This window comes from Leuresthes tenuis, unplaced genomic scaffold (genome assembly GCF_036924035.1).
Source record: "Leuresthes tenuis unplaced genomic scaffold, fLeuTen1.0.hap1 SCAF_3, whole genome shotgun sequence".
Taxonomy (NCBI): domain Eukaryota; kingdom Metazoa; phylum Chordata; class Actinopteri; order Atheriniformes; family Atherinopsidae; genus Leuresthes; species Leuresthes tenuis.
In genome coordinates this window covers 6765515-6779380 of record NW_027325357.1, presented here as the reverse complement: position 1 = coordinate 6779380, position 13866 = coordinate 6765515, and the positions used below count along the sequence as shown (strand labels likewise).

The 13866-nt window shown below is 39.3% G+C and overlaps 1 protein-coding gene across 1 annotated transcript in view; it reads right to left on the bottom strand.

Annotated features, from left to right (window-relative positions):
• fer1l4 (fer-1 like family member 4) overlaps positions 1 to 13866 on the bottom strand; it is a 29693-nt gene extending 15827 nt beyond the window's left edge. Inside the window, exons 1-20 of the mRNA XM_072381578.1 lie at positions 13619 to 13866; positions 12152 to 12207; positions 9299 to 9387; positions 8891 to 8990; positions 8707 to 8801; positions 7426 to 7470; positions 6582 to 6746; positions 6410 to 6470; positions 5768 to 5899; positions 5374 to 5436; positions 5183 to 5267; positions 4930 to 5107; positions 4045 to 4222; positions 3585 to 3771; positions 3247 to 3326; positions 2581 to 2706; positions 2292 to 2361; positions 2001 to 2104; positions 1323 to 1431; positions 698 to 926 (exon numbers count right to left, since the gene is read on the bottom strand). Of these exons, the coding sequence (XP_072237679.1) occupies positions 698 to 926; positions 1323 to 1431; positions 2001 to 2104; positions 2292 to 2361; positions 2581 to 2706; positions 3247 to 3326; positions 3585 to 3771; positions 4045 to 4222; positions 4930 to 5107; positions 5183 to 5267; positions 5374 to 5436; positions 5768 to 5899; positions 6410 to 6470; positions 6582 to 6746; positions 7426 to 7470; positions 8707 to 8801; positions 8891 to 8990; positions 9299 to 9387; positions 12152 to 12207; positions 13619 to 13697 (2231 nt within the window). The 5' untranslated portion in view covers positions 13698 to 13866. The remainder of the gene's footprint in view (positions 1 to 697; positions 927 to 1322; positions 1432 to 2000; positions 2105 to 2291; positions 2362 to 2580; positions 2707 to 3246; positions 3327 to 3584; positions 3772 to 4044; positions 4223 to 4929; positions 5108 to 5182; positions 5268 to 5373; positions 5437 to 5767; positions 5900 to 6409; positions 6471 to 6581; positions 6747 to 7425; positions 7471 to 8706; positions 8802 to 8890; positions 8991 to 9298; positions 9388 to 12151; positions 12208 to 13618) is intronic.

Genomic DNA, 13866 nt, shown 5'->3' with positions numbered 1-13866 from the left:
ACACATGAACAAAAAGTCAATGGAGAATCAAAACTCTTTTTCAGCATATATCAGGTTACAAAGTTGAACCATGTCTGTGTGGAAAGCTTCCAAGAAGAGTAGAATGAATATTTTACCCAAAGCGTCTCTGCTACAAGGCTTCTGGCCAAATACAGAGAGGACATGTTCCTAACCACCATTCTTAAAGTGAAGCACACCAGGGACACTTTAAAGAAAATGTATTGACTACAGCATAATAAGAAAGAAAAAATTCCAGCTACTGCTCTGTAAAATCCAGAGATCCATCCAGAGAGAAATTGGTGGATAAACCTTTCAGCCCTCAGAGCCATGGTCAAGAATGTCTTTTTTCCTGTCACTGTGGAAACTATGTTAAATGAAGCAATAACTCCTGATCTGGTCTCTGAATGCAACTTGGTGTTTGGACAATAACATTCTCTCTAGTGGTAAAAATTCAGCTTTTGTTTCCCTTCACTTCAAATTTAGGATATGTACAACTACAAGACAGTCAGCCTTTGGGTAAGAGGGTCCCTGACCATCTGGTCCTATTTCTTTTCTTTTTTCCAGGCCCTGCCAGAAGTAGTTCAGGAACCTCTGTGAGGATTCTGGAGCCACCTCCTAGGGGCCACCTCTGTAAAGATGCATCCTTACAGGGAATGTGGAACATAATTTTTGGATGGTTTGATGGTTTGCTATTTACCCGTCATATTCGGTGGGCTGAGGTCTCATTGCAGCAGACACAGATCTATTCTCAGCTTGAGGATCTTGCACCTCCTCTCGGTCCAGCTCATCCTCAGACTCCATAAGCAGCTGTGTCTCCTCATTCAGATCCTCCCTGCTCCTCCTCAGCTCTTCCCTGCTCCTTCTTAGCTCTTCTCTGCTTTGGCTTTTCTTGGATTTTCCAACTCCCACTGCTTTCCCATAATTACCTGCCAAATACAGAAAATTTAGGGACCTCCTGGGTTTGATGCTGGAAATAAAATGCAACACCTGAACCCCAGGCAGCCTAAACAGTCAGACTCAGGGGTGACCTAAATCAAACTACACCTTGTGCAGATGCTGCTGTTTAGGACAGATTTCTAGCAAAAAACATTTGAATTCACAGCCCTAAAACTGAGCAAAACCCCAAGTTGTGGATTCATTTGATTCTCAAGTGCCAGAGAAGTAGCTTAGACTTAGACTTTATTTCTCACAACAGCTATAGGTTTGTCTTGCTATCAGGATGTGGTTGACTGTAACATAAACAATTATCAACGAAAGAACCGCTGTAAGTCTCAAAGCCTCGGACTAGCTGTTATTGCAAATACATATCATACAATGTTTACCTATCGAGAGTTCAAAGGTTAGTGGTTTTGTTCCTACAGATGGGTCAATCATGGTGACTTCAAACAGAGATGCAAACAACAGAAAGTCCTCCTTTTGTCCCAGGAAACCCTGAGGATGACACACAAAAAGAAAATCTGAGATTTGCAGTCACAACTTTCTTTTTTCTACCCAGAATTTATCATCTGTGAAACTGCCTACTGTCAAAAACTATTTTTTAACCTTTTAACATGTATATTAGGTGTTTTTTATATGCTTGAAGACGTAATTGTTTTCCACCAATAAAAAGTCTCCAAATTATGTTAAAAATCATACAAACATCAACAAAAGTAAATTAAACATTTCTTCTTTCAACTTTTAGTTGATTTTGTCTGAGAAAGTAAAACAATTGCTCTTTTAGTACCATTTCCCCTTTTATAAAATACATATCTAAACAGGAAACAAGAGAAGGAATGAAAATGTGAGACAGAGGGGGAAAAAGACTTTGAGGGGCATAAATCAGCAGAGGAAGATAACAGGTGGAAATAACAGTAAACATCAAACAGAAAGAAAAAAAAATCTTCTCAAATGCTTAATGAAAAATCTCTCAGTTATCACAGACCTGACCTCTATTCTTTTTTTTTTCTTTTTTTTTTTCTAATGGCTTATGTTGATCATGGATTGATGGTGATTGCACTGACCTCGGGAAGCGGGTGGATCTCCTCAATATCCACAGTAACAGACTCTGGTACCTCAACTCCCGCCTCCCCAGGCTCATCGGCCACTTCACTCGCAACTGAAGAGGCTGTGACATCAGCAAGTAAAAAATTCTGTGATTTTTGCAATGATCACAAGCTGTTGCTGTTTGTTTCTTGTTGAATTTATTTTCGCGTGCACAGACATATTTGTACTCAAATATTAAGATGCTTCATAGATTATGACAGGAGACAACGCACTAAATTTTCTCATTTCCTCGTCCTAAGCAGACAAACCTTCCTCTTTTTTTTTCTTCTTGCTACTCTTTTTCTTCTTCAGTCCCAACTTTCCCAGTGCTCCTTTCACCTTCAAGGCCACACAAGACATAAAATACCATGAGATGTGTGAAAGTCATAAAAGGTTGTAGAGGTGCTGTTGCCACAGTAACAACACTGTGACTCTGAAAAAAACATTAAACAGGAAATAACTGCCAATAAACTAACACTTTGTCTTTCTGAATTTTGTGATATTACTGTGGCTGTGAAGTTTTGCATTTTCCAGCGGCCAAGCTCAAATGACAGATACCTTTGCCACGGCAACTGAGCCTGTATCCGTGGTGATAGCAGCAGGAGAAAAGTAAACCTCCATGCTGAGAGCGAGGAGGATTCTCCCTCGATAGAAGATTCCTTCTCCGAGACCCTCATTTAATGCCTGAAAAAAATTGGGCTGGTGTTATTTTTCCTGTTTTTAATAATACATACTCCATAGAAATGATGACTCCAAAACAGAGCTGAACAATACAGAGGTTTAAATTTTGGGTGATACTTTTATGTGCTTTGCTACTGACTTGCGTAGGAAACATGATGCCTGTCAATTCTGTATGTTGTTGAATGGCTGAGCATAAAGATTCATGATAAATGCAGTAGAATCAACTAATTCCATCATCATCTCTAAAACTCATTCATCTATACGTAACATCCTTTTATCAGTAACACAAATAAATAAATCAGTTTAGTGGTCATTAACAAAATCTAATTAGAAAAACTTTAGAGGTAATGTTAGGAGATTGTCTGCTGTTTGCACAGAGTCAGGCTCATTTTTCTCCCACTAAGCTACTGCCTGTAGCCTTTTATCTAATGTACAGATAGGACTATTGTATTAATATATTTAATTGAGTTCTCATCAAGAGAGAAAAAAAGTGTAATTTTAAAAACTAGACCATGTTTTTGAATGCTTGGTTTGGTTGTTTACCTGGTGGACGTCACCAAGCGTTGAGTTCTGCGGAGAACCATAAAGATTAATCCAGCTTGGGCCAAAGGTGGGGTTAAAACCTGCAGAAAAAGTATTTTATTCAAACTATGTTAGTGTGAAAACAAACAAATAATACGGTCTCTGTCTGAAACTAACTATAGCTGTTTCTGTTTGCTCTTTTCTTTAATTCAACATTAACCCAAATGATTTTAATTGATTCTCGTGTAAGCCTGTTTCAGATAAACACCCGGTTCACTCTGCAGGAGGGATCTCATGTTCAGGCTTTTCAGTACCATTAAAAGGTCAATCAAGTATTTTGGACTGTTTCAGGGTCATACCATTCCTTGTGGGGTCAGATATCTGCTTCAGATCCAGGAAGTGCGTTGCCAGGGCGATGTCTCCCATTTTGGCATCATCAAGGATCTGGACTTTGATTCGCTGAGCCAAAGGAGGAAACTGCTCAATGAAAGAGATCTCCTCGTTCCAAACTGGGCAATTGGTGGCACTGGCGACTGACGTTTCTCCCTAAAAACCCCCAAACAGCAAGATTGGAACATTTCAGATAGTAGCGATGTTATCCAACAATATTTGTGCTCTTTTTGACAAAAAACGTCCAAGAACTACGAGGAGCCGAATTCAGTAACTAAATCTGGAACTAAAAGGAGACTGAAGGATAATTTGATTCACCACCTGTTTATCTCTTGTCATTTCGTGCAGTGGTGGGTTAAAAATGAATACCACAAACCAGCTTCACAAAAACAAGGATAGATAATGTTTGTACAACATATGTCTGAATACCTGTTGTCCAGCAAAGGTCACCTGTACGTAGGGGTCAATGAATACCGCCCGGTCTGTAACAGACATCTTTGCCATCAGCCCAGCCTCCATGGTGGGCAGCCCCACAGCCTGGTAGATCCGGATCCGGAACCGAGCCCATGGACGTTCAGAAGGCATACCACGGGGAAGCAGCAGGTGTCTGCAAGAAAAATCCAAAGTAGGAATTGGAGCCCGTGAGCCATTCATAAATCCAAACTTATCTGTGTTAAGAAGCTTTAAAAGACTATTTCATCTCTGAGGTGGCTGAAAATTGTATTGGTCTTTGTCATGACATTTCTGCAGACATTTTACCTCATGATTCTGTCATCAACAGTTTTAACAGTAAACTAAGATGGATCAACCCTCAGTTCAGTGAGGAGAGAGAAGAGCAGATCACAGCTACAACTTCTTCAAAACTCAGCAGCACAAATGTTGACTGAGACCAGGAAAAGAGCTCACATTACACAGATTCTAAAGACTCTCCATTAACTACCTGTAAGTTTTAAGGCTGTGAAATTAGTTTTTGAAATTCTTAATAACCTTAGAGCTGCCTGCTTATCAGATCTGCTTTTACCTCACCAAAACCTTCAGGTCTTCTTTTCATACTTTCAATACTTTTCAATCATACCAAAAGTAAGAACCAAAACCCACGGTGAGGCATCCTTCTCCTCTTAAAGCCCACGTCTCCCTGAAGACCTGAGATCAGCAGAGACTGTTGACGTTTTTAAAACCAAACTCAACAACACTTTGACGCTTTACTAGGTTTTGGATTTCTCTACTCTTTAAATCACTTTGTCATTCAATTTGTGTGAAAAGTGCTAAAATCTACACAAAATCTGATTGCTTGAGTCTGATAGTATTACTGACTTTTCTATGTCCTCACTGCCTCCGGAGGAGGAGGAGGAGGAGGCCGGTGGCAGACTGGGAATGCGCAGAGCGTCTCCCTTCATCAGCACACTGAGGCTGGCCTTGACATAACCTTTCACCCCTGATCTGGTGTCTGCAGGGTCGGTGAGGGGAGCCCATTTCTGGTAGAAGCGGTTGTCTGGAGTAGCAGAGAGGTCAGAGATCAGTGAGTATTATAGTACTTAGATTCTTGCAGGGTAAACAGCTCTGATACCTGGCTGGCTGTACACAGTGGAGATGTCAACCTTAAAGGTTCCAATGTGGGTCATGAGGAAGGCCAGAGCCCGCCTATGGAAAACCTGAGAGGAGATAACATCACAGGTGATCTCAATAGCCACATCCCCTCAGGTCTCTCACCATGGTAGCTGCAATATGAACGGAAGTGAAAAAAATAAGTGAACTGACCTTTATTTCAATGACTTTATCAAAGAAGTTCTGTGGAGCCTCCTGAAACTCAAACTGGAAGTTCTGAAAGAGCAAAAAAGAGAAACAACTCCTCTTCATTCTACTGTACTGTGCACTGCATTCTGCTTCACTGCACAGTGTATTCAACCACACATCACTATATTCTGCTGTACTGTAAACTCTATAGTATTAAACTCTGCTGCTATGATTCTCCAAAACCTTTTTCAGTTTTGACCCCTCAGAATAAGTAGGTGCTCTACTGTACTTTGTAGTCTACTGTACTGTGTTGTGTACTCCACTTCATGTGTACTCCACTATATTGGGAATTACTGTATATTGCTGTACTCTGTTGTATCCCACAGTACCCTCTCTATTCTGGTTTGTTCTGTTGTACCTCATTGTAGAATGGGCAGTTGGTGGATTTCTGTGTCGCCGTATGTTTTTTCTGACCTCCCACTATGATGAAAACTGCAGGGTTGATGTTCACACCGACAAGTTTCTGAGCCTCCAGGATGTTCACATTCACCTGCATCAACACACACACTTTAGTTAACTGGTAAACAGCAACATCTTTTAGGTTGGACAGTATGCTTGTGAGCTCCAACAGTATTAACCTCTATAGAGCTCGGGAGAGCCACATATTTAGGTGATTCAATCAGAAGAAGTCTCATTTCTCACACTACGCTACACTACACTTTGACTTGAGATTTTTCTGGCACATCCGAAAGGGAGGAGAACCAGGACACTCGGGAAGAATTACTTTTAATATTGGAGCTGGAAATGCCCCGCAATCTTTTCAGATCTTACTTGGAAAGATATACATATATACATATGAATTGGACTCATTTTGAACTTAATTAATTGGATTTGATTACAATGAATTGGACACTAATTGGCGTGAACTGGACTATATCATTGAAGTGCTATGAGATGACATTTGTTGTGATTTGGCGCTATACAAATAAACTGAACAGAAAATATGCATATCAGAATTGTCTTGAGAATCAGTCCCAACTGGAAGATTGACTGAACTCACCTGGAAGCTCTTGGTTCTGGGCATTGCAGCAACAACACTTCTAGACAACGGCCTGCAACGACTACACACAAACACACAAACACACACACACACACACAAACAAAACAGACAGTCAGTCAGTTTTACTACAGCCTGGTGGTTTAGAGATACTTTGACCGATAATCACACTGACCTCAGAAGTGTGGTAAACACAATGTTAGAAACCTCCAAATCTACCAGGTCATCATCATAATCATCATCATCTTCTTCTTCATCTTCATCCCCAGTCCGGACCAGACTTTGACCCAGGCGACGTGCTTCTCTCTCCAACTGATCTGTGTGAGCAACAACTGGCCCTCTGAAGGAGAAAAACAAGAAATAGTCTCTACTTTGTTTGATCCTTTTGTCAGAGGAAGAGAGTTCTCTACACATTCTATCATTAAACTTACACCAGTATCCAGCTGTGCACACATCTGTTAGTGTGTGTAGCAAAAGAGGGAGCTTTCAAATGCTGACTAGCTACTAAATTTTACAAACTGGTGCAAGGAAACAGTCAAGTTTCTGCACCACATTATGAGGTTGATGATGGAGACAAATCTGGGACAAATCCCAGAAGGAACAGGGATGATAATAATTTCAGAGTGTTGAGGAAGTCCATCAACAAAACATAGACTCTAACATCACAGACCGAGAGTCCGATTTGAGCAGGTTCATCTGAAAGTCTGGGCCCAGAGGACAACAGAGATTTCATGTGTAAAGCATTAAACTGAAGGCAACTAGAGTCATCAATGTGGTTGCAGTCTGGATTTCAGGAAGCTGGGATAAATATCTAAATTTTTTGTGTGTTTTGACCATTTTCGGGACACAGGACTGATGGCAAAAGTAACTCGTCAGATGATGATAAAATCTCAACCTGATGATTTCAACACTAAACCCAGGGTGAGCTTAAGTGACCTCAGACTCCTCAACTGATATGAAGCTTTCACAGAAACATCACTGAATGAGTGAATGAATGTGTGAGTCGAGTAAATTCTCACCTCTCAGGGTCGTCAAATCCATCATTCCTGATGACCAGAGCTGATCTGAGGATGTGCAAAAAAACAATTTACCCGCTGAGCTCAAGGTCTGCACTGATTCTTTATGAATATCTCTTTTTAAACATCATGAGAGAACTTAAGAATAAAAAACCATCAAGAAATCTGATTTTAAAAAATAGCAGGTGTATGAAATGTTAGTGAAGCACAGCTGAGCTGCTTATTTATGGGAACAGGCTCAGAACCGACAGTACTTCTGTTCACTGTTGTGTGTTTTTTAAAGAAGTTACTTTTGATTTTTTTACCATTGATAAAATGGGAAGTTAATTTAACTGCATGACTCTTCAGAAGCTTTAAAGCTCTCGTTTCTTCATTGCAACTCATATTTCTAACTAACCTTCCTTTTCACAGTCTGAACTCTCTTATAATCTGAGAAGAAAAGGTGTAATACTTTGTTTCTATACATACTATCTAAATTGTATTAGAATATTTGTTGAAACGCTGTTATACTAATCTGAAAAGATCTGACTGACCAACTAAAACATTTGTTAAATGAACTTTTCTGAGACTAGATTTACTGTTTCTGTCTCCTCATTTACTCTTATTGCCTCATTTAAGTGAAGAGCTTGTCTCTGGTTCTGTGTGGACCTGATCTTACTCATTGTGATCTTCAATCCTTAGAGAGTTGAGTCCCTTACAGTTTTAGACTCAGTGAAGGTTACATTTTCCTAAAATACCAGAATCTCTGACATCCATATTTAATGAACAATCAATAATCCAGTTAAAATACAGCAAAACCTTATACCTCACAAACCTGCTTAAGAATAATTCTTTCCTAGAATACTTTTAATAGAAGAATTTCACGTAATCATAAACAAATTGGGGTTTAAGAAATGGGGTCAAGTTCTGGTCAGTGATAATGGCCACAAATAACTACCTATTTACATTTCCCACATCATCAGAAAAGTGTGTAATTATGACAAATCAAAGTAAAGAAAAGAAAACAGAGAGACAAATGGATTGATTTAAGCTCCGTTCATATAAAGTTATTATATCAGATATTGGACTGCTACCATCTGTCAGAACCTTTTCCTTTTTCATTGACTGCTCGACAACAAAGTTTGAAAAATAGAAATTGTGATCCATATTTTTTCCTTTTACAATAATTATTCTGTTCCACTGATTGCTAATGTGAATGTTCCCTAACCTATCTCAAATTCAGACTATGATCTGTCTTTATCTTCGCATCTTCTCATCTCGTTTTAGGTTCAGTCTGGACCTTACTCATCATTGTCTTCCACCCTCAAAAAGTCGAGTCCATCCCAGTGTCCTGCTGTTCCCTCCACCGGATGGAACCGAATGTCCAGCTCCACAAAGATCTGCAGAGAAGCAGAAAGGTAACCAAAGTGACTGCTACCAAAAATGAAGACTCTCTAACTCAGCAGAGGGAGTGTTTGTGTGTCCCTACATCAGTCAGGCTGTAGTTGGCATCATTAAGCGGTTCCCGTAGTAACAACCTGCCAGAGGTAACGACATGCTGGAGACTGATAACTAGTCGACCGAGCAGCCTACACACAGACAAACAGAAACACAGATATCTATCAACTCTGTGTATACAAAATCTTCACGTATCTAAGTGTGTGTGCTGGTTGTCTATCACTGCGAGGACAAAACTAAATTTGAGAGCTCAGACTTGGTTTTAGTTTCATATTTAGTTTGCTGTGTATGTTGACTGCATAATTTATTTTCAGTCATTACCAGTGACACTTCACTGAAAAACATTTACAGTAACATTCCTAATCACAAATGAATGATGCATTGTGATGGTTCAGGGTCCCAAACAAGATGCAAATAAACACAGGAGTGTGTGTGTTACCTGTTGGAGAAGATTCTGCTGCAGTTGTAAACACTGACGGACAAAACTTCATCAGTGATCACTTTACCGTAGTGCGGCCAGCGGAAATGCTGCGTGCACACACAAAAACACAACACAAAAGTTAAAGGAAAAGAGGGCACAGACTTTAGCTTTTTTTTCCTTTAAAGAGAAGAGATCGAGATGATGAGCTCAAGGATCTTTTTTTTGGAATTTTTCTGGGCTTTAAGCACATTTCTGGGACTTCTTCTAAAGCTTTAGAGTTTTAGCCCAGTTGATACCAACCAGATGCAGACTGGTGAGGAGGAAACCTCTGAATGTCTCTGATTAATTTTGACCATAAACTATTTTTTCTTGTAAAATGAAACGATGAAGATGTGAACAAACATAGGAAGAAACATGGGGCTTTGACCCCATACAAAGCCCACATTAGAGGCGATAAACGTTTTATTTTAGCCAATTTTTTTTTTCCACCACAGGCTTTTTTATTTCTGTAATTTCAATATAATGTTACAGCAACTTATATCCTTGTGCTGATCTCTCTCAAAAGTCCTGCTTACAAGATCAGATTCCCCTTTTGTGTGTTAGCGTTTGATGTTTTATTGAGTTTGAGTTCATCTTTATTCTTGATAACAGTTTTCATTTCATGTTTGGGAGTCCCAATGATTCCAATTACATCATTCTTCATTGTGGATTATAGTTTAATTAGAAACTGAGCAAAAACTGTCTTAACTAATCTAAACTTTTCTACAATACAGTATGGAAATTGATCATAAAAGATTATTATGTATTTAAATAGTTAAATAACTTTCTATTGATGGCTTAATAATACATTTTTAAAGCAATCTAAAGAGTAGGTAAACTTTCTATTATAGCTGTCTATATTCAAGTGAACTATTGTGTTTATTTCAATGTCTCAACGTGTCATTTTAACCACTAAAAGTTTGTTGAATATATTCATATTTTACACGTAATACAGTAAAAATTGAGCAAAAATGGGTCTTCCTGTGTGCCTCACAGTTCACTTTAGATGCTCCTAATTTAGAAGTTTTACAGCGTAAAAATCTGTTGATAACTAGGAAAAACTCAAACTAAAGAAAGAAGGAAGAGACTGTCTTAGCTCTCCTTTGGACATTTTCCCGTTCAGCCTTTAATCACCAGGTAAGTGGGGTAGACACGCACATATGCACCCAGCTGGTTACACCTGAAGAACAAACATCTGCCTGAGTCAGTAGCAGGAAACCCCGAGCCTGTTCACGTCACACTAAGGTTACTGTTTTACATTACTGGTATTAGCCGTGTTTATGTCAGCAAACAGGCGGTGATGTATTGGAAGAGGCATTGGCTTCAGTTCAACAAATATTTTCTGACTGTAAGATAATAAAGTTTGTTTTAAGGATAAATAACGACTCAGAGTCATGTGCTGATCATTAGGACAGAGTGTATGAGGCGTCTTTCACTTCAACTGAGCGCTGCTTCTTTTCTAGCTGTAAAATTAATTTGCAGAACTTTGTATGAGACACTGATTCACTTATATACCTCAGGAGCTACAGCTCTGACATGGGGGTGTCATTCAGACTGAATAAATGTGTCCACATGGAGGCAAATTAAAGGAGGATGGGCAGAATTGAGAGAGTTGAGAGAGAGTGCTGGACAGCATATGCATACAGAACATGAGAGTCAAAGTCAAGTAATTTATGACATAAACTAAGGCCTAGTCCACGAGTACAATGGTATTTTCAAGATGTTGAGCTTTTCAGCCACTGACTGACACTGAGAATTGTCATTTTAACCAAGCTCCCTGGACAGAGTACAGCAGAGCAAAAACAGAATCACAACAGCTGCAGGTGTGTGTGTGTGTGTGTGTGCGTGTGTGTGTGCGCGTGTGTGTGCGCGTGTGTGTGCGCGTGCGTGCGTGTGTGTGTGTGTGTTCTATAGGAGGGGTACAGTCTCCTATCAGTTCAATAAAAATAGTTTCAATCCAAAGCAGACAAACAACTGCAGCTACTTGCTTTAAAACTCACACACTACTTCTATCCTTGTGAGGACCCGCACTGATGTAATGTGTTATAACCCCAAACTATACTAACTGAGACAAAGTCTAATCCCTAAAACAGACCAATCACAGAGGAAAAATGTGCCACAAACTATGCAAATTGTTATTTTTTTCACAGCAGCACCGGGTTGACGAGGAAGTGCAGTTCAACCCACTTCTACTTTGAGGCTATCAATGGACTCAATCAACAACTGTAAGGAAATATGAGTAAGTTCTGATTGGTTTGAAGCAGAAGTATGTCGACAGCAATAAGTCACTGGTTTGTGGTATTTCATTTGAAGTTCTGAATTTAGATTTCATTCAACATTAACACGATGTTCTTTCAAAACCAGACATGACACGTGGGGTGAATCTAACTGAGAAACACTTTTACAACTTTTACAACAACAATGTGCTCATCACAAGATAGCAACAACCTAAAACATTTTTACTACAGAAGTCCAAAAGAAGTCATGAAACCCACTTAGATCCACTAACATCTGGTTTTGAGTGCAATGGGTGTTTAATTGGTATTCAGGCCTTGGAGTTAGTAGCAGTTACTGAACACAGTGTAGCCCACAGAACATGCTACTACAGGCAGTGGAAATAGATGTATTGTCTTGTATTAACAAACGTAGTCACCTATAAAAATCTATTTCAACGAGCTACTTCCTAAGTAAAAACAGCATATAAGAGATGATAATTCTACCAGAGGAGTCGCCCCCTGCTGGCCACTAAAAAGAAGATTTAAGGGCTTTGCTTTTCAGACTGGCAGGCTGCATCAGTTCATTTGCAGTCTACAGTCTGCATGTGTTACTGACCTCGTTGAAGATGGCCACATTCTCACACTGCAGCACTCTGGTTTTATGGGTGAAATCTGAAGGACAAAAACACAGTCTGGTTACCATAGAAACAGCAGTCCCTGCCTTTGCCAGTTGTTATCTGGCTGATGAAATCAACCAAACAATTAAAACTGACAAGGACGAGGGTTGCAGCAGGGTCAGCTAAATCATTTCAAGCATTTATGCAGTGAACAAATGTTTGACTGAGAAATTGATTATTAGATTGATTATAAATGCAATCTCCATTGGATCTTCCTCTGGATTATTAGGCTTTGAATTTTTAAGATGGAAAAGAAAAATAAATTAATCCATGCTTGTTTTCTTAAAATCTTTTTCTGTAACAAGGTTTCTTAATTAGACCAAAGTAGTGTTATATTTCATGTAATTACACACAGATCACCACTTCTTCCAAGATTTGAACAAGATTATTTCCTGCCCTATGTGTTCAGAAATGATATCACTGAAAGAAAATAGTCGTGGACACAGAGGTTCTTCTGCTGTACTTTAAGAACACTGGCTTGGTCATACTTAAAGACTTTTATCTGCATGATATTCTAAATATGGTTTTAAACGCGGCGTGAAAAGGAGTATTTTACAGCATATCTGTAATTACTTCAAGGAAGGATACTAATATTTTCCTAACGCAGCATAAAAGGTTGTTTACAGCAACAGTGTCCTACAGATCACCTCAGTAACTGCTCCACACTTGTCAAGCTTTTACACATGAGCTGGTATCAATAACAGCAAGTAAGATGATTGATAGTTACTTTTGATTTTTGCAGACAAATCATGTCCTAATAGCCTAAATCTCTTACTTATAATGAGAGGTAGAAAGACTGCAAAACCGATGAAACTGAAAATGTCTTCTTACTTGTAGCTACATGCTTTATTCATTTGCTCCTGCATCATAATGTAGCTGAAACTTTGATGCTACATATTTGTTCATAATGTAGAGATTCAATAAAACCAAAAAACTTCTGAACTGCATGGACTTTGATGATAAACCTCCTAAGGTTTGCGGTCTAAAAGGGTAGGTTCTCAATTTTTAAGTGGACAAATATTCATCTGAGAAATGAAAGTGTTGATGTTCTGTTCTCGTGCTTCCTGATGCCTTCCCAACATTACAACAAAATAAATTAATGAGAAGTGAATTTCATACGTTTCTGGACAGCGTTTCTTTCCTGTTACCAGCTAACAGGATGTAAAGCAGATCCAATTATCTCCACACTGTTGTGGAAGATATGAAGATATAATACTCAACACTCACTTTGGTACTTTAAGGAAATATTTGCAGCAAAGACTCCTGACTCATGAGATAATTACAATGGTTTTTGGTAATTCCTAATTACAATTACTTCCCTTCCTGTACCAGACCTGGAAAACACACAAACTACACCCACATGCTTCTGAAGAGAAGACAAAGAACAGTCCACACAGACGGATTACCTCTGAAGCAGAGTTCGACCTTTCTGTCAGATCGACCCGGCAGGTTGGAGATCCTCTTCAGATCCACACTGATGGACATGGTAACTCTCACCTGTCTGTGTTTGTGTGTGAGAGTATGTGTGTCTACATCGTGTCTCGTGGCTGATCCCTTTTGTCCGCCCTCTGCAGCAGGAAGAAACTAACTGTTGAGTTTGTTCTCTGTGTGCAACTGTACATGTGGGCTTGTTAAAAGTGTGCGTGTGTGTGTC